Here is a 23819-nt window from a genome sequence, read left to right as displayed (position 1 = left end):
TATTTATACAGGTAAGTTTTCACCTCGTAATTTTTTTTGTATAAGAAAAATAAAAAACCAAAAACTTGGTTTTTTGAATTATTTACGTGAATTTGGAGGTTATGCGCAAAAAGCGTGAATACAAAAGTTGTAGATCTTTTTATTACCTAAAACTTTGCCATTTAACTTTTTTCCCTACCACTTCACAATCCCAGATCGCCCGTAATTTATTTTTCCTTCCATTTTCGTCGTATTTTCTTCCTTTTAGAATGGGTTTCATCCTACTAAAATTATCGGCACTAGTCTAGTTGTAAATTTCGAACATTAAGCAATTTTGTCCTAATATGGTCCTAATCATGTCCTAATATTATTGACAAGTTTGACTTATGTCACACTACCAGCACACTACTCACATGTCACACGTCGTTACCTACGTCAAACTCAATTTAATTCAAACAAACTGATTGATACTTGTATTTGTGTTAGCGATTTAATCAATGTTTAATAAGTGAATAAGTCTTTATAGGTAGTAATTATAAATTTAAATATGATTAATAAGTTCTTAGAAAACTATCGCCAATGAAAATATTTTATAACTACAATAATATACTAATCTGGAATTATAAAATAAAAACACAATCACCTGTGGAAGTGCGCAACGTCTTGTTGATATTATGTGCCTTTATTTAATATTACTGTCGTGATTTATCGAGGAATATATAAGGATGTCTTGTTCTAAAGAAGAAATTGAAAGAAAACGATTAGCAGCTATTAGAAAAAGGCAAGAAAAGATTTTGAGTCAATCGAATCATAACAATGATTCAATTGCCAATACATTTTTACCTTTAAAGTCTAGTGTAGGAATTGTGAAATCTAGCCCAGGATTTCAACCTTATGCAAAGCCAGATAGTAGCAAACGATCAAATGGAAATTCTTCCATTCCCATAACAAGTGTTGTCACTGGCACTACTTACTTAATTTCTGAAGACAGATTTGAGGTCAACCCATCAGAGTTTTGTACACCTCTAATAAATATCTTCAAGACAATACATTCTAAAAGTTATGGTAAGTTTTATTGTCAAAAATCAAAAAAAGTAAAAAGTAAATAAATTTATCTAATTCAATAATAAAGTTTTAAAACTATTTTTTTTATGGAGTACTTACAAAAAAATTTGACTATTATTAGTTTTGTGCAAAGTGAGAAGAACCTTCATAGATACAATCCAAAATAAATATCTACTACAATTTATACTGAAATAAAAGTTTTTGAAATGGTCTATCTAACATAAATGGATGGATATTTGTTACTTTTCCATCCTAAAATAATCATATTATGTGATTAAATTTAGAATTAAAAACTGTAGGTATTAATGCATTAGCTATTTTTATTTTTATTTTTTTTTTTATTTAAAATTTCTACTATATTGTGATTAGCCTGAATAAAATAAGTGTGTATATTCTTCTAAAACAAAAAAAAAATGGGCTAAGATCTAGATTAGGTAAAACCGAATTTCGGGACCGTGGGGGGATGGGGGGGGGAGAGGGTGGGAAACGCTACCCCTGGTACCACTGTCACACCTCGGAACCCCATGGTTATGGAGATATCCATGGTTAAAGTTTTGAGGTTAGAAGAAGAATTTCGAAAGTTAGAGGAACGCTTGGCTCCGGCGCTACGGGAAGTGCAGCCCTTGCGTGCGAAAGCACGCTCACTCATGCTCCGTACAAAAAAAAACCGAATTATGGGGTTTTTGGGTGTGGAGGGTGGAGGGTGTAGGGGAATCTATACAAGGTAACACTGTCATACCTCAAAATCCCATGGTTATGGAGATATCCATGGTTAAAGTTTTGAGGTTAGAAGAAGAATTTAAAGCTATTATAATACCTTTGAGCTCGTACTGTTTGCATTGTGTGACAAATCGACACTTTTAAACAAAATAACGCGTCAGACATAATATTCTAATAAAATTAGTAACATTGCGTGCTAGAATATAGGTTTAGAAATTCGAAAAATACCCAAAACCGAATCGGAGCACCCCACTGTCCACGTGGTCTTGGTCTGTCCTACCCCTAGAGTGTTTTTTTTTGTGCCGCGGAGGCGCGAAGGGAGGGCAGCCCTCGCCCGCCGTGCGAAAGCGCGCGAACGAATGCGTAGAGGAGCGGCTGAGGAACGGAGCATGAGTGAGCGTGCTTTCGCACGCAAGGGCGGAAGGGCTGCACTTCCCGTAGCGCCGGAGCCAAGCGCTCCTCTAACTTTCGAAATTCTTCTTCTAACCTCAAAACTTTAACCATGGATATCTCCATAACCATGGGGTTCCGAGGTGTGACAGTGGTACCAGGGGTAGCGTTCCCCACCCTCTCCCCCCCATCCCCCCACGGTCCCGAAATTCGGTTTTACCTAATCTAAAGCTTTACCAAAAAATGACCTTCAATTTACATTTTTTTATTTATTTTCAAAACATTCCAATCCATCGAACTGCCATAAAATTTATATAGGATTACAGCTGTAACAAGACCTATTTTACAAAAAAAAAAAGAAAAAAAGAATAATCTAATAAAATTAATTCATAATTGGTAGAGTAATAATGTTACAAGCATACAAAAAATAAATACTAAGTCAAATTGAGAACCTCCTTTTTGAAGTCGCATAGTAACAGTTAATGGGTTGTTTGTAAGAGATTAAATCTTTTGTCCATAGATTCAAATTCTAAATTATGGAATTTCTCAGTAAAAGACTATACAGACTTCATGAACAAAGTTTCATCTCTTGTTCCACATGTAGTTATTGGTCCTTTGCCAGCTTATGTATTAAAGGTAATATTTTTTATTATTTTTTTTTTAAACTGTTTATCTTTTTATATCAGGGAATCTACTGCATATTATTAAATAAATAACAAGAATTGTGTGTAAACTAAACTTTTAATTTTAATTTTTTATTTTTAAAAAGATGTTATAGTATCGTTTTATTCAATTTGATTTTAAGGAGACATTTCTATATTAATAAAGTATGTATCTCTATATATTAACTATAATGCGTTCAACGAGCCGACATACCAAATGTAAACAAACCAAATGCGAGGTCATTCAACTATGTAGGGTTTTGTAACATTTTTTTTTACTTACACAATTTTTTTAAAATGTAAAATATATTTATATTTTGATAATTATTGAATTTGATATATAATTAAATACAATTATGTATATAAGATTTGATACTTCTTAAATAATAATTATCAAAATATGAAAATCACCCCCAGCGCTTCAGGACACAGAATGAAATAAAAATAAATAATATAAAATCAAAGGGCCGTCCGCGGTCCGCTTCTTTTCAAGACCAGTTAAAATATCGTTCGACCTTGCAGAGAGACATGCAGCAGATAGCAAACAAACAAGAGAGGAAGAGATAGACTATATTTTGTTTGTTCCGTCGTCGCTACGAAAAAATGGCTTTGTTTACATTTGGTATCTCTTCTCGTTGAACAGACTAATATTAACACGTGAAGCAAAAACTTTGAATTCCTTTTTACATAAAATTGCACAGACTGAGGAGTATGAACTTTCGCTCACTTATAGTTTGTATAGAGAAGGAGTGTAGAATGGTAATATTTTTTTTTTTTAATAATGCATAAAAAATACATTGAATTAATAAAAAAAAAAACATTACACACACCATGTATATAAACTCTTTTGTTTAGTATTATAGAAGTATAGTCTTTCACAACTGAACCTTAATAATGTTCAAAGTTACAATTTAAATTAATTATGGTCGAATTTCGACCACTAGGCGACCACTTGATTAAATAATCATGCTTTAAAAAAAAATTTTTTTTGTCCCTATCGACTTTTTTGCAATCGATATTCTCTTATAACTTATAATATGACGAAACATTATAACTGAATCTTCCATATTCATTCATAGGTCACTAACCCGCCTGCCCAGCGCCATTCTCATTTTCATTTCTGCTCAGCGCAAGAGTTCACGCCATTTTTGGCGCGAACTTGGGTAGGCCTATGTTCAGTAGTGGACTGCGATAGGCTGAAGATAGAAATTGCAAATTTCCATGAATGGCTATAGCCATTTAACACCAGGTGCCATTTGCTCATTTCCCGACTCATTTAAAATGTGCATTAGCTTTGTTCAGACCATTCGTCCGTTCCATCATTCGTCGCGTGTTTTAACTGCATATTTAGATTTCTGGAGTCGGCTCGAGGACTGTCACTGTCAAGGAAGTTTAGTTTGTTCATGATGTTAACGTGAGAGTAGTTTATTACGTTGTAACGTATGTTTTTATTCCTTGTTCATTCTCTTAACAATTATTTCGTTCGTCGAGTTGCTATTCTTCATTGCTAGGCGTTTCGCTATTAGCGTGTTTCGTGTGTTTGGGCTGCGTAAGCAGTTGTTGGTGGGATTCGCGGGTAGATTAGGCTCAGTACTATATGAGCGCTGGTGCTGTGTGGCTCCTTCCTTTTTCCTTGGTCTTCAGCTTCGGTCAGGTTCAGGGTGCGATTTTGTTGGGGTCCTTAGCGTGGCGGACACGTGTGGTGCCGTTGTTACCGGTGATACCGCGTGGCAGGATTTTGGCTGCCAGGACCCCAACATCTACGAGCACGGATCAGGATCGGGATTCTTCTCTCCGGCCGAGCAAAATTTTTTTAACCCCGGCTGACATCGTGATGGAGATGGGTCGTGGCCCTTGGACATCTGAACTCGACAGACTGGCGATTGATCGTCCCGGGAGTTTCTGCGGAGCCACGTATCACGGAGACCCGCTATGATAAGTGACCACAGTTAACCTCCACCCACGTGTCAGAAAGCAGCAGTGTAATTTAAATTAATATTGAATTAATCAAAAATGTATTTCGGTCCATAGTGTAGATTTAAAATAATTTCGGGTTGTGTTAAACTCGAGTAGTTAGAATATGTTTTTCACAATTACGATAATCTAAATGTATGATTTCAGATAATTAACACCCCCATAATGCACCCAGATAATGTGGACCTGTCGCCAATAGAAAAAACACTTCGAGATAAACTAATGCCATTCCAGGAGTATGGAGTACGGTACCTATGTTTTTGAGTAGTACAATAATTACGCACTCTGTGTTTTGTTGTTTCCATAGACGTTTGTCGTGGTCTGGGTGTTTGTGCATGTGTATTGTGTGTGTTTCCGGATCCCCGACACAGAAGAAAATCCTACTGGGGGCCGTTGAGTGTGAAACGTTTCTTTATTATTATTATTTAATTATTAATACAGCGTACATGAATTATACAATTTAACAAATTTTTGTTTTCTGGCTGCTAAGAGGCATCCCAGTGCTAACATTGCGATAATTTTGTCACTTTTTACTATCTTAATCGTAGTCGAACAAAAAAAAAAGCTTTTTAAATAATTTTATTGAAATACTCAGGTTTGCCATAGCCAGGCGCGGGCGCTGTATGATAGCAGATGACATGGGCCTCGGGAAAACATTTCAAGCTCTCGCTGTTGCTAGTTATTACAGGAACGACTGGCCTTTACTAATTGTCACAACATCTTCTATGAGGTAACTACCATATTTTATCTGTTACAAGATTTCCGCTCGTGACCACCACTAAATTATTTTTATATAACTACATTATTGTTTATACATTTTAACTGAGGTAGGGCAGCAGGATTTTCTGCTCAACATATGGAGCAGCCCGATTGGGGTAGTACCTCGCACTTACTGAATTCACAGCTAAACAATATATATTTTAAGGAGTGTTGTGTTCCTGTTGGTGAGTAAGGTGACCAAAGCTCATGGAGGAGGGGGAGGGGGGGGGGGGGAGATTGGTGATGGTTTTGGCAACGCGCTTGAGATGCTTCTGGTGTTACAGACGTCTATAAGCTATGGTAATTGCTTACCATCAGGTCAGCCGTAAGCTTGTTTGCCGTTTTAGTTATATAAATATATAAAATAATACTTAATTGTGTTTGCTAGCTAACGAAAAAAACCGACTTCAATTACATCGACAAGTAATAGGTACAACGTAGGTAGACGAAAAAATAGACAAGTAAATACGCATTATCAAAGATTACTCCAAAAGTTGCAACAAGATCTCAATGAAATTTAAATGTGACCACATGATAAACATAGGCTTTCGATTAAATTAAAAATCATCAAAATCGATTCGCCCAGTAAAAAGTTATGCGGACTTTCAAGGGTTTCCCCTCGATTTCTCCGGGATCCCATCATCAGATCCTGGTTTCCTTATCATGGTACGAACCTGGGATATCTACTTTCCAACAATTTTTTTTTAATCAAAATCAGTTTATAAACCACGAAGTTATTCCTGAACATAAAAAAAATATACGGTCGAATTGAGTTACCTCCTCCTTTTTTTAAGTCGGCTAAAAATTAATATAACTTGTTCGCAGAGAAACTTGGCAAAGCAAAATACATGAATTGTTGCCGTCTGTTCCTATGATGAATATAGTGACACTAACGAGTAGTCAGGATAGTCAACTTGTGGCTGATAAACAGGTTCATAATTTTTATTTAGTCTATTACTGTTAGGTGTAAAAAAATAAAAAATAAAACTATAACAACTATTTAATAAAATTGACTGATTGAAACTGCTTTTTATAACAACTTTTGTTTAATAAAATGCAGTGAAGTTCAATTGAAAATATGATTTCAAAAAAAGGAAACAAAAAAATATATTTATACTTTATTTTATTTAAGTTTTTTTTTTAAGGTATTTTAAAATAATTTGGATGTTGAATTTGGTAAGTTTACATTTGTTTGATATGTCACAATATTTTTTTTTCTTGCAGACTGAAGTTGTAATAGTTAGCTTTAAGATAGCGAGTATGCATAAGGAATTGTTGCAGAGTAAGAAGTTTGGAGTAATTATTGTCGTGAGTAGTATTTTACAAAATTTCAAATATATTAAACGGATGTGAGACAAATTTAGTTCTTTATTTTTTTTTTTTTGTTTTTTTTTTGTTAATAATCTATATATAATGTAGTTATTATACTTAGGAATAGTGGTACGAAGTTCGTCAGGTCAGCTAGTCACACTCGTATATATGTTGTACAAGTTCTTAGTCTACAAAGAACGAAATACAATGTTGCTTAAATTTATTTTTATTTAAATCTATTCTACATTTTTCTAAGTTACAATTTTATTTTACTTAATCTATTTAACTATTTCTTTTTTCTATACTACTTGTTAAAACTATGCTACCATACTATATATAAGTATATAGGTAATTGGAACATATTTGCTGGCTATTTTATCGAGTACCACTCATTCATTTTTTGATTATTTATGATAGAACAGGAATCGCCTCTCAAACTTTCGCTAACGTTTCCCCTATTCACCCGCTTGTAAGTCCCTATTGCAGGATTCGGGGGACGCGCGCTGTGTCCCTCTTGTTCTACAGGAACTTTGTTCTGCAAAGGTGTTTATATATTAGAGATTATGAGAACCTTTTTTCAGGACGAGTCGCACAACCTGAAATCTCACAAGGCCCAGTGTACAGTGGCTTTAGCACGCGTTGGGCGAAGTGCTTCGAGGGTAATACTACTGAGTGGTACACCGGCCCTCAGTCGCCCCGCGGAACTGTACACACAGCTGGCGCTCATCGATCCTCGCCTCTTTCCTTCCTTCACGGATTACGGTCAGTGCCCAACCCTCTTCACCTCTTTTTTTTATCATACAACTAGTTCGGCAAACAAGCGTACGGCTCAGCTGATGGTAAGCGATTACCGTAACTTACAGACCATGCGTCTACAACCAGACCAGAAGTATCGCAAGCGCGTGGTTTTTTTTTCATGGTCTGTATGTTTGTACAGTCCTTGTGGGTCTCCCTGCTTCGGAGAGCACGTTAAGCGGTCGGATCCGTTTGTTATCACGTACACCTGATAGCGATTTTTACTCATAATAGGGAATATATCCGCCAACCCACATTGGTGCAGCGTGGTGGATTCAGCTCTGATCCTTCTCCTACGTGGGGAAAGAGGCTTATGCCCAGCAGTGAGATATAACAGGCTGATGCGCGAATAAAGCTATTTTGATTTTGATGTGTATTATTTGTGTATGTCAAAGATATTATTTATTGTCGATTTATATCTTTGTAGTTTGTTCATTGGCTTGGAGAACTACATCCTTTAGTGCATGACCAAGACTTATTAAAGTAAAAAGCCATAAAAATTAATATTAAAGCCAATCAAAACTTACCACGCCAATCTATTATTTCGAGATACTTACAAAGTAATACCAAATGCTACAAATGGAATGACCTGGTTATATTTAATTTTTAGGTAAACGTTATTGCGCTGGGAAACAGACAAGTTTTGGTTGGGACATGACGGGCCAGTCGAACTTACCTGAACTTCAAATTATATTGCAGAAGAGATTCCTCATACGACGTACTAAGGACGAAGTCCTGACGAAACTTGAAGAAAAAACAAGGTAGAACCTTGCTTACAGACATAAGCGTATTTTGTAACTCATTTACAAGTTTAACCTAAATAAAAATTTAATGCTGACCCATGATTGTGAGCTTAAATTGAATTCTTGTTGCATAGTCCCTTAATATTAATGCAGATTTGACTAAGTACTAGAGTAAATGATATTTGCAATAATAAAATTGTATGTTATAAAACAAGCGAGAACTGTGAAATGTTGGAAACAAAAGAGATTGAGAAACACTGAACATTAGATTTGAAAACTTTTTTTTGCATATCTCTTTCATCTTTAATAGGAATAATAAATTATAATTCATACTGTAGCTTGATGTATATTTCTATCTAGATAGATTATATATATATTGTAGAAAAGAAAAGATAATGTGTCAATATCAAAATTATTTGTAAGATTCCTCAGAAAAAAATGGCGTTGAAAATATTATGTATTTTACAGGGAAACAGTGTTATTAGATGAATCACTCCTCCAGTTCACCAACGAAGATCAACAAGGATTGACGCAAATGGCGAAAAACTATCAAAGCACCCGGTCCACAGAAAAACACGCAGCTCTGATTACTTTCTTCAGTAAATCAGCAGAAGTGAAAATTCCAGCTATATGGTACATAATGCTATGTTTTGAAGTATTAAATATCTAAACTAAAGCGTTGTTCGATATATTGATGATACTTAAAAATTTAAAATGTAATGTAAGGAAGTGCTCAAATGTTTTGTAAGTATTTAAATATACACTTAAAATATTATCTGGCAATAAATACTGTGGATAGAAGGTGTCTGGCAGTATCAATTCCATATTTTCTACAATATACCTAAGAATCGGCCATCAGAAAATAACTGAAGTTAGTAACATTTAATATCAGTAATATCTGAAAATTGACCGTCGGATCTTTTTTTTATACAACTAGGTCGGCAATCAAGCTTACGGCTCACCCGAAGGTAAGTGATTATCATTGCCTATAGACACCTGCAACACCAGCAGCATTGCAAGCGCGTTGCCGACCCTACTACCTTCAATCCTGCCAGGAGCTCTGGTTACCTTACTCTCTGCTCTCAAGCAGTATTGTGTTCCTGTGGTGATTAAGGGTCGGCAATGCGCTTGCGATGCTTCTGGTTTTGCATGTTTCTATAGACTTTGATAATCGCATACTATCTGGTGAACTGTACGCTTGGTTTTCGATCTAGATGTATGAAAAAATATTTATAGATATTATATATTTATTTGGTTTTATAGTAAATATATCAAGCAGTTGCTGAAGGAGAACGACAGCAAGTTCCTGGTATTCGCTCATCACCGGAATATGATAAACGCTATCTGTAGCACTCTTGACGAAATGAACACAAACTACATTTGCATTGTCGGATCTACACCTACTAATATTAGAGCTGTGAGTTACTTTTTACATATTATACTTGAAATTGGGTAGTATATATATATGCTATGTCCACTAACGACTAAAATAATGTTTAATTAGAGTATGAGTTAATTACAGATACTTGTAATGTACACTCTGCTTTAACTGGATTAAAAGCAATTTTTAACAATTTTTGGGGCACTTCAGCATAAGTTGTCTATGCTTCAAAGGTTCGTCAACTTGAACGAAATCTAAATATCATGCTTACACAAAACGAGGCATATCTAGGAATTATTGCAATATCATCAACAATCTTTTTTAATTAAAATATAACAAAATTCATCAACATAATTATGTTAAACAAAAGCAAAAGTTAAATCGACTAGAGTTTCGATATAAAACTAACTCATAATTAATTGAATATCTTATATTACCATCTGTTCTATTTTTGAATGACGTTTTTTACTTAGACAGACGAAAACTACATGTAGAAAGATCCAATATTTATTTTTGATCTGATGTTAAAGTTGCTTCTCTGTTAAAACTTACTAATAGTGGAAGTTGGTAAGATAGCGTCCTTCTGCTTTTCTTATTACATATTTCATATAACTAGAGAACATCAGCCAACTAATAAAAATTTCAGCTATTAACATCCCACTGCTGGGCATAGGCCTCTTTCCCTATGTAGGAGAAGGATCAGAGCTTAGTCCACATGACATCCAGATGTACATGATAACAACCGGGACCGATTGCTTAACGTGCTCTCCGAGGCACGGTCGGACTTACAAGGACTGCACAAACACCCAGACCACAGCAAACATCTGTATGGCCAATACGAATGTTTCTGGTCAAGTATTATCAAACAAGAAACAGTGTATTCATACTTTCCCTAACAGTCAAGTTCCGATTGAATCACACTCCAGCTATGATCCGTCTATTGTTTCTTGTATTACTTAATCGAGATCGGACCGAGAACGAGATTGAGATCGACACTGTAATGTGGATCGAGCCTTAAGCTCCGAACCTTCTACACGGGGCAAGAGGCCCATGCCCAGCGAGGATGGTCCAGGCTGAACCTGTGCTCCGTCCCAGGAGCTGGTGGAGCGCTTCCAGCACAGCGCGGCGTGCCGTGGCGGCGTGCTGTCGCTGACGGCGGCGGGCGCCGGCCTCACGCTCACCGCCGCCGACCTCGTGCTCTTCGCCGAGCTGCACTGGAACCCCGGGGTGAGGACTTTATCGGCTCCCTTTATACATTACACAGCCACACCCCGGGGACTTTATCGGCTCCCGTTATATATTACACAGCCACACCCCGGGGACTTTATCGGCTCCCGTTATATATTACACAGCCACACCCCGAGGACTTTATCGGCTCCCTTTATACATTACACAGCCACAACCCGAGGACTTTATCGGCTCACTTTATACATTACACATGCAACACCCCGAGGACTTTATCGGCTCCCTTTATACATTACACAGCCACACCCCGAGGACTTTATCGGCTCCCTTTATACATTACACAGCCACACCCCGGGGACTTTATCGGCTCCCGTTATATATTACACAGCCACACCCCGAGGACTTTATCGGCTCCCTTTATACATTACACAGCCACACCCCGGGGACTTTATCGGCTCCCTTCATACATTACACAGTCACACCCCGAGGACTTTATCGGCTCCCGTTATATATTACACAGCCACACCCCGAGGACTTTATCGGCTCCCTTTATACATTACACAGCCACACCCCGGGGACTTTATCGGCTCCCGTTATATATTACACAGCCACACCCCGAGGACTTTATCGGCTCCCTTTATACATTACACAGCCACACCCCGGGGACTTTATCGGCTCCCTTCATACATTACACAGTCACACCCCGAGGACTTTATCGGCTCCCTTTATACATTACACAGCCACACCCCGAGGACTTTATCGGCTCCCTTCATACATTACACAGTCACACCCCGAGGACTTTATCGGCTCCCTTTATACATTACACAGCCACAACCCGAGGACTTTATCGGCTCCCTTTATACATTACACAGCCACACCCCGAGGACTTTATCGGCTCCCTTTATACATTACACAGCCACAACAAAAAAACCAACCAGCCCTGGGGTCACCAACCCGCCTGCCCAGCGTGGTGACTATGGGCAACACACATGAGTTCACGCATTTTTGGCGCGAACTTGTGGAGGCCTATGTCCAGCAGTGGACTGTATAGGCTGTAATGATGATAATAATAAACAAAAAAACGTATATACTAGAATATTATATAGTTTGTAGCCTTCCTCGGTTAATGGACTATCCGACTTGAACAATTTTTCGAATTGTAATCTTTAGCTTCTAAAATTAGCGCGATTTTATTATATTAAAGAAGATAAATTAATTAACGACTTCCAAAAGAATTGTTTCATGTTTCTGGGATCTGGAATAACACATTAAATACACAGTTAAATGTCCAGACCACAAGAGACATGGAAAATAATAATATTTGTTACGAATTGGCGACAGCAAGCGCGACGAGCAGTGCTAGTTACCACTACGTCAACGCGTCGTCAAGTTAGTTTACACCATTTGAATGAATGATGAAAAACTAAGCACGATCCGCCTGATGATCAGCTAGATAAGCAATTACAATATCCAATAGCCGGTATTACCAGAAATGTAAAACTGTGTCAATTAAAATTAATAGTGTCCAGTTAAAAAAATATTTTAACCCAAAGTTAGTCTATAATATATAAATATAATCTTTTCGAAAATTTCGTTGCGTAATTTTTGATATTAAACATATTACGCTTGAAAAACTATAATAAGAAACAGGCTATCCTGATCTAGCTAGACCTACATTTTACAAAAAAATTGTAAATCGTCGGTTGTGGAGTGCAGTAAAACTAATTATTTCAAATATATATTTTAACTAGCTGTGCCCGCGGCTTCGCCCGCATTGAAATCAGTGTATCACAAAGTTTTCCTGGCAAACTTCCAGTGAAACTCTTATCAAAATCGGCTTAGCCGTTCCCTAAACCTTCGTCTGGCCAATGGTGGAGCCCTCTCTCCAATAGTGAAACCGCATGAAAATCCGTTCAGCAGATTTTGAGCGAATCGATCACATACACTTTTGGAGACTTTGTTTGACTGAGTAACTTTTTAAAAGGCACTATTTTTATATTTTAATAGTTATTTTTTATAAAACCTATATGTGTGTAAATAATAATGTGGTGTATAGAGATACACCACATTTTTAAATTTATTTTCAGACTGTATATGTTTCATACAAACTATCAACCCCAATTAAAGCCCCTTAGCAGTGGAATATCATAAAATCGGTTCTTAGCGAACGTCTGCTAACTATAATCTACCTCCCTGCCAAATTTTGTCTTTGTCCAACCTGGATGGATAGACCATCCAGCGGTTTTTGAGTTCTCGTGATGAGTGAGTTAGTGACCTTTCTGTTTTATATATAGATTACGATGCATTATTTGAACACCTCCTCACCATCTATAGAGCATATATTTTAAATTTCAAGTCTCTTACTTCAAATCATAGGACTTTCATACAAACTCCCAACCCCCGTTTTATCCCCTTAGGAGTCGAGTTTCGTAAAATCAGTTCTTAGCGGATGTCTACGCTCTATAAGGAGCCTTCCTGCCAAATTTCAAGTTTGTAGCTATTATAGTTTCGGATATTTCCCGATGAGTGAGTCAGCCTACCATCCCCCGTTTTAACCCCAAAAGGGAGTTAATTTCTAAAGATACATTATTTGGACACCTTTTCACCATCTATAGAGCTTACATTTTAAAATTCAAGTCTCTTACTTCAAAAACATAGGACTTTCATACAAACTTCCAACCCCCGTTTTACCCCCTTAGGGGTCGAGTTTCGTAAAATCCGTTCTTAGCGGATGCCTACGTCTTATAAGGAACCTACCTGCTAAATTTCAAGTTTGTAGGTGTTATAGTTTCGGAGATTTCGTGATGAGTGAGTGACCTTTCGCTTTTATATATATTATAGATTATAGATTATAGATTATAGATTATAGATAAGTGTCCCAAGCTATAATATGATGTGATAGACTTTTGATCCAGAACAGATAATTGTAATACCTGATAGATACATAAACAATGGGATTTATTTCTTGGACTAGCTGTGCCCGCGACTTCGTCTGCGTGAAATTTAACAAAATAGTTACTGTTCAGTTCGTAGTTATAATAAAAAATCTAATAAAAGTTGCGTAAGTTACTCCTTATTACATCAGCTATCTGCCAGTGAAAGTCCCGTCAAAATCCGTCCAGTCGTTTCAGAGATTAGTTGGAACAAACAGACAGACAGACAGAAAATTTTATTCCTTGGAGGATGAATGATATCTTGCTTTTATGGAAGCCTCCATGACCTTATAGAAAAATATATACCTCATAAAACTATCTTAAGGCTTCTTAGGCTTAAGAAACTCCTCAAGGAAAAATCTAAATATTCTCGAAAATATAGGGTATATGGCAATACTGCAGATTACAAGGCTTTTTCGTTGCTTCGTAAGAGAGCTAAGCTACTTTAAGTTAGTTGTTATAGGATGTTTATTGAAAAGTGAGAAGATTCTATAAGCAAGGACCCCAAAATCTTTTGGTCTTTTATTAAAAATAATAAAAATACCACTAATTGCCTTCCTTTATCACAAGACCAGACAACACAGATAACACAGGACCAGATGCCTGCTCTCTTTTTTCTACAAACTTTGAAAGTAATTTTTTTGCACAAACTCATAGTATACATAGGCATAGTAAAAAATCATTAATGTTATTAATAATTCTACAATATGTAATATCATAATATCCCCGGATGAGGTAAGAAGATTACTAAAAGATATCGATCTCACGAAGGGTATGGGTTCTGACAACATTCCACCTCTATTCATTTCACGTTGCGCCGCTTCCTTAACCGAGCCTCTTACACTTTTATTTGGGCGTTCCATTACAGAAAGCGTAGTTCCAAAAATTTGGAAGTCCGCTTTCATATCCCCGATTTTTAAAAGTGGTAGTAAATGTAAAGTTAAAAATTACAGGCCCATTTCCAAATTATGTATATTCGCTAAACTATTTGAGCGCATTGTTTACAGACAAGTATACGATTTTTTTCAAACTTCTTTATTGATGAGCAACATGGATTTTTAAAGCACAGGTCAACTGCATCTAACTTGTTGACATTCGTTCATTATTTATTTGAAGGTATGAACTCGGGAGGACAAGTAGACACCATATTTACCTATTACAGCAAAGCTTTCGACCGTATAGACCACTCTTTGCTTCTTGAAAAGCTCTACTTGGCAGGAATCCATGGCAGTCTCTTCAGGTGGTTTTCTTCTTATATCGAAAATAGATCTCAAGCTGTAGTTCTTAATGGTTTCTCTTCTGCATGGTGTCATGTACCATCAGGTGTTCCCCAGGGATCGTTGCTGGGACCCCTTCTCTTTAACATTTTTATAAATGATATAAGCTCATGTTTTCAAAATTCACAATTTCTTTTGTATGCAGGCAACATGGAGGTATTTAGAACTATAAAAGATTTGACTGACTGTAACTTGCTTGGAATCCGCAATACCTTATTTATATTAATAGGCTAGAGTCAATCCAAAAAAGATTCATCAGACCCATACAATTTAAATACAAAACATACGATTCTAGTTATGAATCTAGAGCTAGGAGATTCCATCTTCTCCCTCTTTTTGAAAGACGTCGTGTAGCTGACATTGTTACCTTACTAAAAATTGCTCAAAACAAAATATGTATTGTTGATGGATTAATAAAAAAATATTTATAATAGTGTACAACTTTATTAATTAATACTTATGAGCTAATTACATGTCTCTTGTATATTGCGATATATGTAATGAATATGTCGGACAACCTTACGCTGCGTTCAGGACAGCGTAAGGCTGCGTTCGCTACATCTTTCCCCTTTTTAAAAAAAAATTTTTATAAACTTATTAACTGTATCCAACTTTTCTTCCCCTTTTACAAAAGAAAATATATATGTATACTTTTTTATTACATAAATGACAAATCTAAATATTTTTTTACTACAATACAAGAGAGAAAAAAAAATATAAAAAAATAAAACAATATTATTATAGCTCCCAATTTCTATTGATCACCATTAATATGTCAATCAATAATGTGATTATTGATTGACATGTTGATTGTATGTGTATTTACACTCAACAAAGATCTAATTAGGTACTTACTTATTACTAATTACAGAAAAGAAAAAACAAAAACTGATTATAATTGACACTGCCCCAAATGTTTTTTTTTTTTTTTTTTTTTTACTTAATTAAAGTTTTATATGACACATTTCTTTCATGTTACATTTTTTATTATACACAACACAATATGTACTTATATCTAAATTTTTATATGAGGAAACCTTGTAACCATTCACTCGACTTATTCTGAAGCATCACCAAATCATTTTATGCTCTTATATGATATGAAGTTCTACAATAAGTAACACCATTTGTGTCACTTACATTGTAAGACCTAAAATTATTTTTACTCACTATTTTTCCTTGTTGCCATTTTTTTCCATTAACATCTTTTTTGAACCAAACATTTTGTCCTATTAAAAATTCTGATCTATTCCTACTACGTAAATTATAATTTTTAATATTTCTGTTTTGCGTTTTACTCATTTCCAACTCTACATTAGTATTTATTTTAGGTTTTAAATACTGCATTGTCACAGGTAATTTAGTTTTTAAGTTTCTATTCATTAATAATTGTGCTGGAGAAAAATGTGTACCAGATACTGGGCTGCTTCTATATTGTAACAATGCTACTCTATAGTCAATGTTATCATCATAACATTTAAATAATATTTTCTTTGCTATTTGTACAGCACGTTCTGCCATTCCGTTCGACTGGGGATACTGTGGGCTAGAATAAGTGAACTTAAAACCCCATTCCGATGCAAATAGTTTACATTCTCTTGAGTCAAAGGGTATATGGTCCGATACTATTTCTGATGGTACACCAAAATTTGAAAATGAATCTATTAAACTATTAATAATACTACCAGCAGACTTATTCGATAACAATTTTATATCCAACCACTTTGAGTAGTAATCATACAAAACAAAGTAGTTTTTTCTCCTGAAGTCTAATATATCTACTCCTAGTTTAGAAAATGGTAATTTTGGTATGCTATGTGGTAACAATGGCTCTTTTATATTATTATTTTGATATGTTTGGCATATAAAACATTCTCTAACAAAATTTTCCAAGTGACAGTCTATTTTTGGCCAATAATATAATTCTCTTGCTAATTGTTTCATTTTTGTCATACCTATATGACCTTCATGTAACTTTTTGATATATTCTAGTCTTAAGTTTTTGGGTACTATTATTCTGTGATTTAAAAATACTATCCCTTCATCTACCGAGATATCAGTCTTGAATTTATAATAATAATTTAAATAATCTGGTATATTTTTAATTTTTTCTGGCCAACCGTTGCTATTGTACTCTATAATTTTTAATAATTCCTCATCCTTACTAGTTTCAGATATCAACTGTTGCTTTTGCTGTTCAGAACATTGTAGATATTGTGAAAGCCCTATGCAATGAATAACTTCATATATGTATGACTCATCTATATCAGTACTTGGTAAATGTGATCTAGATAAAAGATCTGCTATAAACATCTGCTTTCCTTTTAAATATTTAAATTCGAGATCGTATTTTAATAATTTTAGTTTTAGTCTTTGCAACCTAGGTGAAGGAATATCATGGATGCTTTTTTTTAACAGTGATTCAAGTGGCTTGTGATCATTTAATATAGTAAATTTTTGACCATAAATATAATAATGAAATTTCTTTATTGACCATACGACACTAAGAAGTTCTTTTTCTATTTGTGAAAAATTTTGTTCTGCTGATGTTAAACTTCTAGATATGAAACTAATTGGTTTACCATTTTGTAGTAAACAGCCTCCTAAGCCATCTTTAGAAGCATCACATTGAATAACTATGGGTAATTTACTGTTAAAGCTTTGTAAAACAGGCGCTTTAGTGATAAAATTTTTTATATCTATAAATGATTTTTCATGAATCTCGGTCCATAACCACTCTACTTCTTTTTTTAATAATTCTCTTAACGGGGATATAATATTAGCTAAATTTGGTACAAATTTGCGCAAATAATTGACCATTCCTAAGAAAATTTGTAGCATTTTTTTATTTTCCGGACTTTTAATACTTACTATCGACTTGATTCTGTCTGGGTCTATTTTAATGCCTTCTTCAGAGAACACATGTCCAAAATATTTTACTTCTTTAAGTTTATATTGAAATTTATTTTTATTAAACTTTACATTACATTTTCTAGCACGTTCAAAAACCTGAGCCAAAATGACATCATTTTCTGCTTCTGACTTAGAGGCAATTAACAAATCATCACAATAAACTATCACACCTGGTATGTCGCCAAATGCTTTCTCGCTATAGCGTTGAAAAACTTCCGGTGCTACTGATACTCCGAATGGTAATCTTAAAAACTTATATGTTCCAAAAGGTGTACTAAAAGTGCATAAATCCGATGAGGAATCAGTTAACTTTATATTATAAAACCCATCAGACAAGTCTAAAACTGAGAACACTGACTTATTTGTTAATTTTGTAATAATTTCCTCATATGTGGGTATCAAATAATGTTCTTTTACAAGTACTTTATTAAGGTCTTTAGGATCCAAACATATTCGTAATGACTTATCTTTTTTTTCTATTATTACCAAATTGCTAACAAAGCTTTTAGGATGAGCTACCTTTTTAATGATTTGGTGATCCTCCAGAGTTTTTAGCTTGTCTTCTAAACGAGATCTTAGAGCCTGAGGGACTCGTCGAGGTGGCTTCACCACTGGCACTGTGCCAGTTTGTATATGCAGCTCCAAGGCTTCCTCAAATTGACCCACTCCCTGAAATAAGTCAATATTGTTGCTTATTAATATGTTTTTATGTTTTTCATCAGGTGAAATGATGCTCTTAATATTATTAATATCATGTAACGTGGTGCAGACAGACATGTTTTTATTTGAGCTTATATTTATTTCCTCATTGGAACAGCTGCTATTAATATTATTAAGCATTAGCATTTCTATTAACGAACTTAGGCCCAAAATAGGTTTTACATTTTCTTTTAATATTACAAACTCTGTTTTATATATTTTGTTTTTATTGTACACATTTAATACTGTTTTACCTAATGGGTTTAACTGGCTGCCCCCAAAAACTTCTAATTTTATTTTAGTCTCAGACCAATAAGGATTTTCATCATCGACTATGTTTTTCAGATCACACAAGGACAATACATTACACTGAGCCCCTGTGTCACACTTAAACCTAATTTTTTTATTTTCTACGGGTAATATCACTGACCACTCTTTAATTTTATTAATATTTAATGAATGCACTTTAGCTAGTCATAGATCATTCTCATTGTTACCGTTTGACATATTGTCAACGTCAATAGATTGGACCGATTTCTTTTTTTACACCCCACACTGAAGTGGTTAGGTTTTTTACAGAACGAACATGTTTTGCCATAGGCTGGGCATGACCTAAGGCCATGTTGAGTATTACATTTTAAACATTTATAAACGTTATTTTTATACTTATCTTGGTTAACTGTATTTAACTTGTTGAAATGCATCTTTCGACCACCTGCACCGCCTGGCTTGCTCTGCACCGCATCAACCGCCACGGATGACCTCGACATCAGCTTTACATGTTGCTCCGATAGTTCAGACGACCTGCAGATGTCTACCGCTTTTTCCAGCGTTAAATCTTTTACTTCTAGTAGCCTTTGCTGCAATTTTTTCTCGTGTAATCCAATCACAATTTTATCCCGCAGAATTCTACTTTCCAATTTTTCGTAATTACATTTCCTTATTAACTTGGTAACATTTGAATAAAAACAATCAAATGGCTCGCCAGCTTCTTGAACCCGCATGTTGAATCGAAATGTATCTAAGACCTCATTTTGCTTCGGAATGAAATAGTCATCAAAAGCCACAATAATATCTTCATATTTAGAGGTTTCTGACTTTTTTAAAATATTGAAGTAGAGGTCTTGAGCTTGATATCCGACGCAATTCAATAAAATGGCCGCCTTTCGTGTTTCCGCGAGTCTGTCATAACCTGCCGCTGTTAAAAATATCTTAAAACTCTGCTTGAATCTAATCCATTGTGGACAGAGATTTTCAATCACATCCATCTTTAGTGGTGGCGGTGGTCTATATTCAATGCCCGACATATTAATTTTTTCATGTTCCGCTTCGGCCATTTGTCACCCAATTCCTCGTGTTGCTTATAAAGTATGTCTGTTGCTTATAAATTTTGTTGAACTTTTCCTGCTTCGTGGTTCTTGTACGACTGCGCCATGTATTGTTGATGGATTAATAAAAAATTATTTATAATAGTGTACAACTTTATTAATTAATACTTATGAGCTAATTACATGTCTCTTGTATATTGCGATATATGTAATGAATATGTCGGACAACCTTACGCTGCGTTCAGGACAGCGTAAGGCTGCGTTCGCTACAGATTCTCCCCTACTTTTATCGAAAATATATCTGATAGTCCCTGCAAGGTCCACAAGAATTCCATCTCTATGTTTTCCAAATAAATCAAAAAATAAAAAATAAAAAAAATATAACAAATGTTATTTTGGTATATGAACCGTGTAAACATATGAATTTAGTAAAAAGCGGTTATTTTAATACTACAAACAGAAAATCCAATTTTATTTATTTGTATAGATATAGATTATAAGTTCTTTTACTGGGATAATTTATCGTGGAGTATAGCGGGGTAATAAGTGTAAAAAAAAAAAAAAAAAATTGTACCATACATTAGATTAAGAACCGGTCGGTGGACTCACGTCTCTTTTGGAGACATTAAAAACAGTCTGACTTGAACAGCGATATTGCTGAGTAACGCCTACCTTGAAATATAGAAAAAATAAAAATAAAAATTGCATGTATTTCGAATAAAAAAAGGACATGGGTTTATAAGCCCGTGGATGTATATGACTTGTAAAAAAAAAAAAATAAGTGTAAACGTAACGGGACACCTGTGCCGCCAGATCCTGACGCAGGCGGAGTCCCGCGCACACCGACTGGGCCGAGCGGGCCGCGTGCGCGTGCGCTACTTACTGGCGCGCGGCACGGCCGACGACTGCATGTGGCCCATGCTGCAGGGGAAGCTCGACGTGAGTACACTACTCCCTCCCCACAGCTTACCACGTGCGCTACCTGCTGGCGCGCGGCACGGCCGACGACTGCATGTGGCCCATGCTGCAGGGGAAGCTCGACGTGAGTACACTACTCCCTCCCCACAGCTTACCACGTGCGCTACCTGCTGGCGCGCGGCACGGCCGACGACTGCATGTGGCCCATGCTGCAGGGGAAGCTCGACGTGAGTACACTACTCCCTCCCCACAGCTTACCACGTGCGCTATCTGCTGGCGCGCGGCACGGCCGACGACTGCATGTGGCCCATGCTGCAGGGGAAGCTCGACGTGAGTACACTACTCCCTCCCCACAGCTTACCACGTGCGCTACCTGCTGGCGCGCGGCACGGCCGACGACTGCATGTGGCCCATGCTGCAGGGGAAGCTCGACGTGAGTACACTACTCCCTCCCCACAGCTTACCACGTGCGCTACCTGCTGGCGCGCGGCACGGCCGACGACTGCATGTGGCCCATGCTGCAGGGGAAGCTCGACGTGAGTACACTACTCCCTCCCCACAGCTTACCACGTGCGCTATCTGCTGGCGCGCGGCACGGCCGACGACTGCATGTGGCCCATGCTGCAGGGGAAGCTCGACGTGAGTACACTACTCCCTCCCCACAGCTTACCACGTGCGCTACCTGCTGGCGCGCGGCACGGCCGACGACTGCATGTGGCCCATGCTGCAGGGGAAGCTCGACGTGAGTACACTACTCCCTCCCCACAGCTTACCACGTGCGCTACCTGCTGGCGCGCGGCACGGCCGACGACTGCATGTGGCCCATGCTGCAGGGGAAGCTCGACGTGAGTACACTACTCTCTCCCCACAGCTTACCACGTGCGCGTGCGCTACCTGCTGGCGCGCGGCACGGCCGACGACTGCATGTGGCCCATGCTGCAGGGGAAGCTCGACGTGAGTGACTCTCCCGCTGCCTCCCCGCTGCTGACTACTCCCCACTGCTGGCCGCGCCCGTTCCGCTTCTCACTACTCCCTTCCCACTACTCACCAACTGATCTTTCTACAACTTACTGCTCCCTCCCCACAACTTACTACTCCCTTCCCACTACTCATTACACAATATCAACTTCTTCCTTTCCCATTACTATTTACCAACTGCTTGCTAACCAAAACTCACTCACTATCAACTACTCACTCCTCACAAGTCACTTGTGATTATTCCTTTTCCACTACAGAATTCCCCCTCCCCACAATTTACTACTCCATTGCCACTACTTTGTGCTCTCTCCCCACAACTTTTCACTACCTCCCCACATCTAAAATTTCTAAAAAAAATAATTATTATCGTTGCAGGTTTTAAATGACGTGGGTCTCGGTGGAGAAACATTTGAAAATTCAACCTTAACACATCAGGTAGGTGTATTTTGTTGAGTCGAGTCCTAATAACATAAAATTAATATTAATTTTCATGATAACTTTATTATCAAGTATTTTATGTAAAACTAATTGTGTTGCTCAAAAATGTATTTTTAAATGAATAAATAAATAAAACCCGGTTCCCATGAAAAAAAACGCGATACCTTTTGATTACGACACTTTGTTTCGAACATAAAATTGAAGGGGGCCTCAAAATTCAATAAGGATTTTTATATACATTAAACATTACTTCAGCCTTGGGTTTGTGAGTCGTTCCATGTCTATTCTTTTCAGATACTTATTAGATGACCAAGGTAGTAAATTAGTGTTTCAGGCAAAACTAAGAAACAATTCAATTTTCGCACTTACACGCACTATCACTAGCTGTGCCCCGCGCTTGCCCGCGTTAATTTTAGGAAAATTACAGCCTTCCTTGGTAAATCCAACAAAAAAATTCAATTCAAACCAATAGTTCCTGAGATTAGCGCGTTCAGCTTTTTATAATTACTATAGATAAGACAAATAGATACATTATTAATTTTTCAGGGAAGTCAGTCAGACATCACACAATATCTATCACCAAGAACCAACTACAAGAATAAAAATGATTATATACCTGGTACCAATATAAAGAAAGTTCCTTTACCAACTAAGAGCAATGACAATAAACCCACGGGCAGCCAACAAACTGAATCAGAGCTGAATTCCTTTATGGAATTCGACGAAACTGACGAACTACTCGCTGATTTGGTCGAAGATAGCGAAGTGCTCGCAGATTTGAACAAAAATGTTGATCTACACGCTGATTTGAACAAAGACGACGAGCTACTCGCAGATTTGGACAGAGATGACGAGCTACTCGCTAACTTGGATGATAATGAATTGTTTGCTACCACCTAATTTTGAAATTGTATATTTTGTGAATATAATTTATTGTACCTGTTATACTAATTAAAATGAATATTAATATTTTAGTCTCCATTTTTTCCCGTAGTCAACTAGGAACTCTTATTTATAGCTCTCCTTCTAATTCCACAAATATTTTACACTGCTCTACCATAATTACTGTTAATAATAGTCTTCATTTAAAACTAAATTGCAACGCCATACTTTGGGAGGTTGTCCACAGCTGCTTACACACAAGAAATAATAACAATGAAAGCATATCGTAGATAAAACTACGCTTATATATTTAAATCTGTCCACATTTCGCCACTAAGTGTACAATCATTTGATTTGTTAGGAATTTGACAATAAATATAATAACTTTCCTACCGTTTATAACTTGATTTAATACTTCATCTTTGTACTCGATAGAATTATTTTTGATACAGTTTTGTAATAATACATGGTAATAGAAATAATATGGTA

At 36.6% G+C, this 23819-nt stretch overlaps 1 protein-coding gene across 1 annotated transcript; it reads left to right on the top strand.

The window, feature by feature from the left end:
• The first annotated feature begins 624 nt into the window (after nucleotides 1–624).
• Nucleotides 625–23417, top strand: LOC123660716 (SWI/SNF-related matrix-associated actin-dependent regulator of chromatin subfamily A-like protein 1). The gene is made up of 14 exons (XM_045595763.1): nucleotides 625–1044; nucleotides 2675–2790; nucleotides 4938–5038; nucleotides 5386–5520; nucleotides 6375–6480; nucleotides 6774–6857; nucleotides 7442–7622; nucleotides 8266–8416; nucleotides 8867–9031; nucleotides 9662–9815; nucleotides 10875–11006; nucleotides 20928–21053; nucleotides 22386–22445; nucleotides 22995–23417. The coding sequence occupies exons 1-14, from the start codon at nucleotides 705–707 to the stop codon at nucleotides 23346–23348; spliced, it is 2205 nt and encodes a 734-aa protein (XP_045451719.1). The 5' UTR covers nucleotides 625–704; the 3' UTR covers nucleotides 23349–23417.
• The last annotated feature ends 402 nt before the right edge of the window (nucleotides 23418–23819 follow it).

This window comes from Melitaea cinxia, chromosome 15 (assembly GCF_905220565.1).
Source record: "Melitaea cinxia chromosome 15, ilMelCinx1.1, whole genome shotgun sequence".
Lineage (NCBI taxonomy): Eukaryota > Metazoa > Arthropoda > Insecta > Lepidoptera > Nymphalidae > Melitaea > Melitaea cinxia.
The sequence above is the reverse complement of the archived record's forward strand: the minus strand, read 5'-3'. Positions and strand labels throughout refer to the sequence as shown.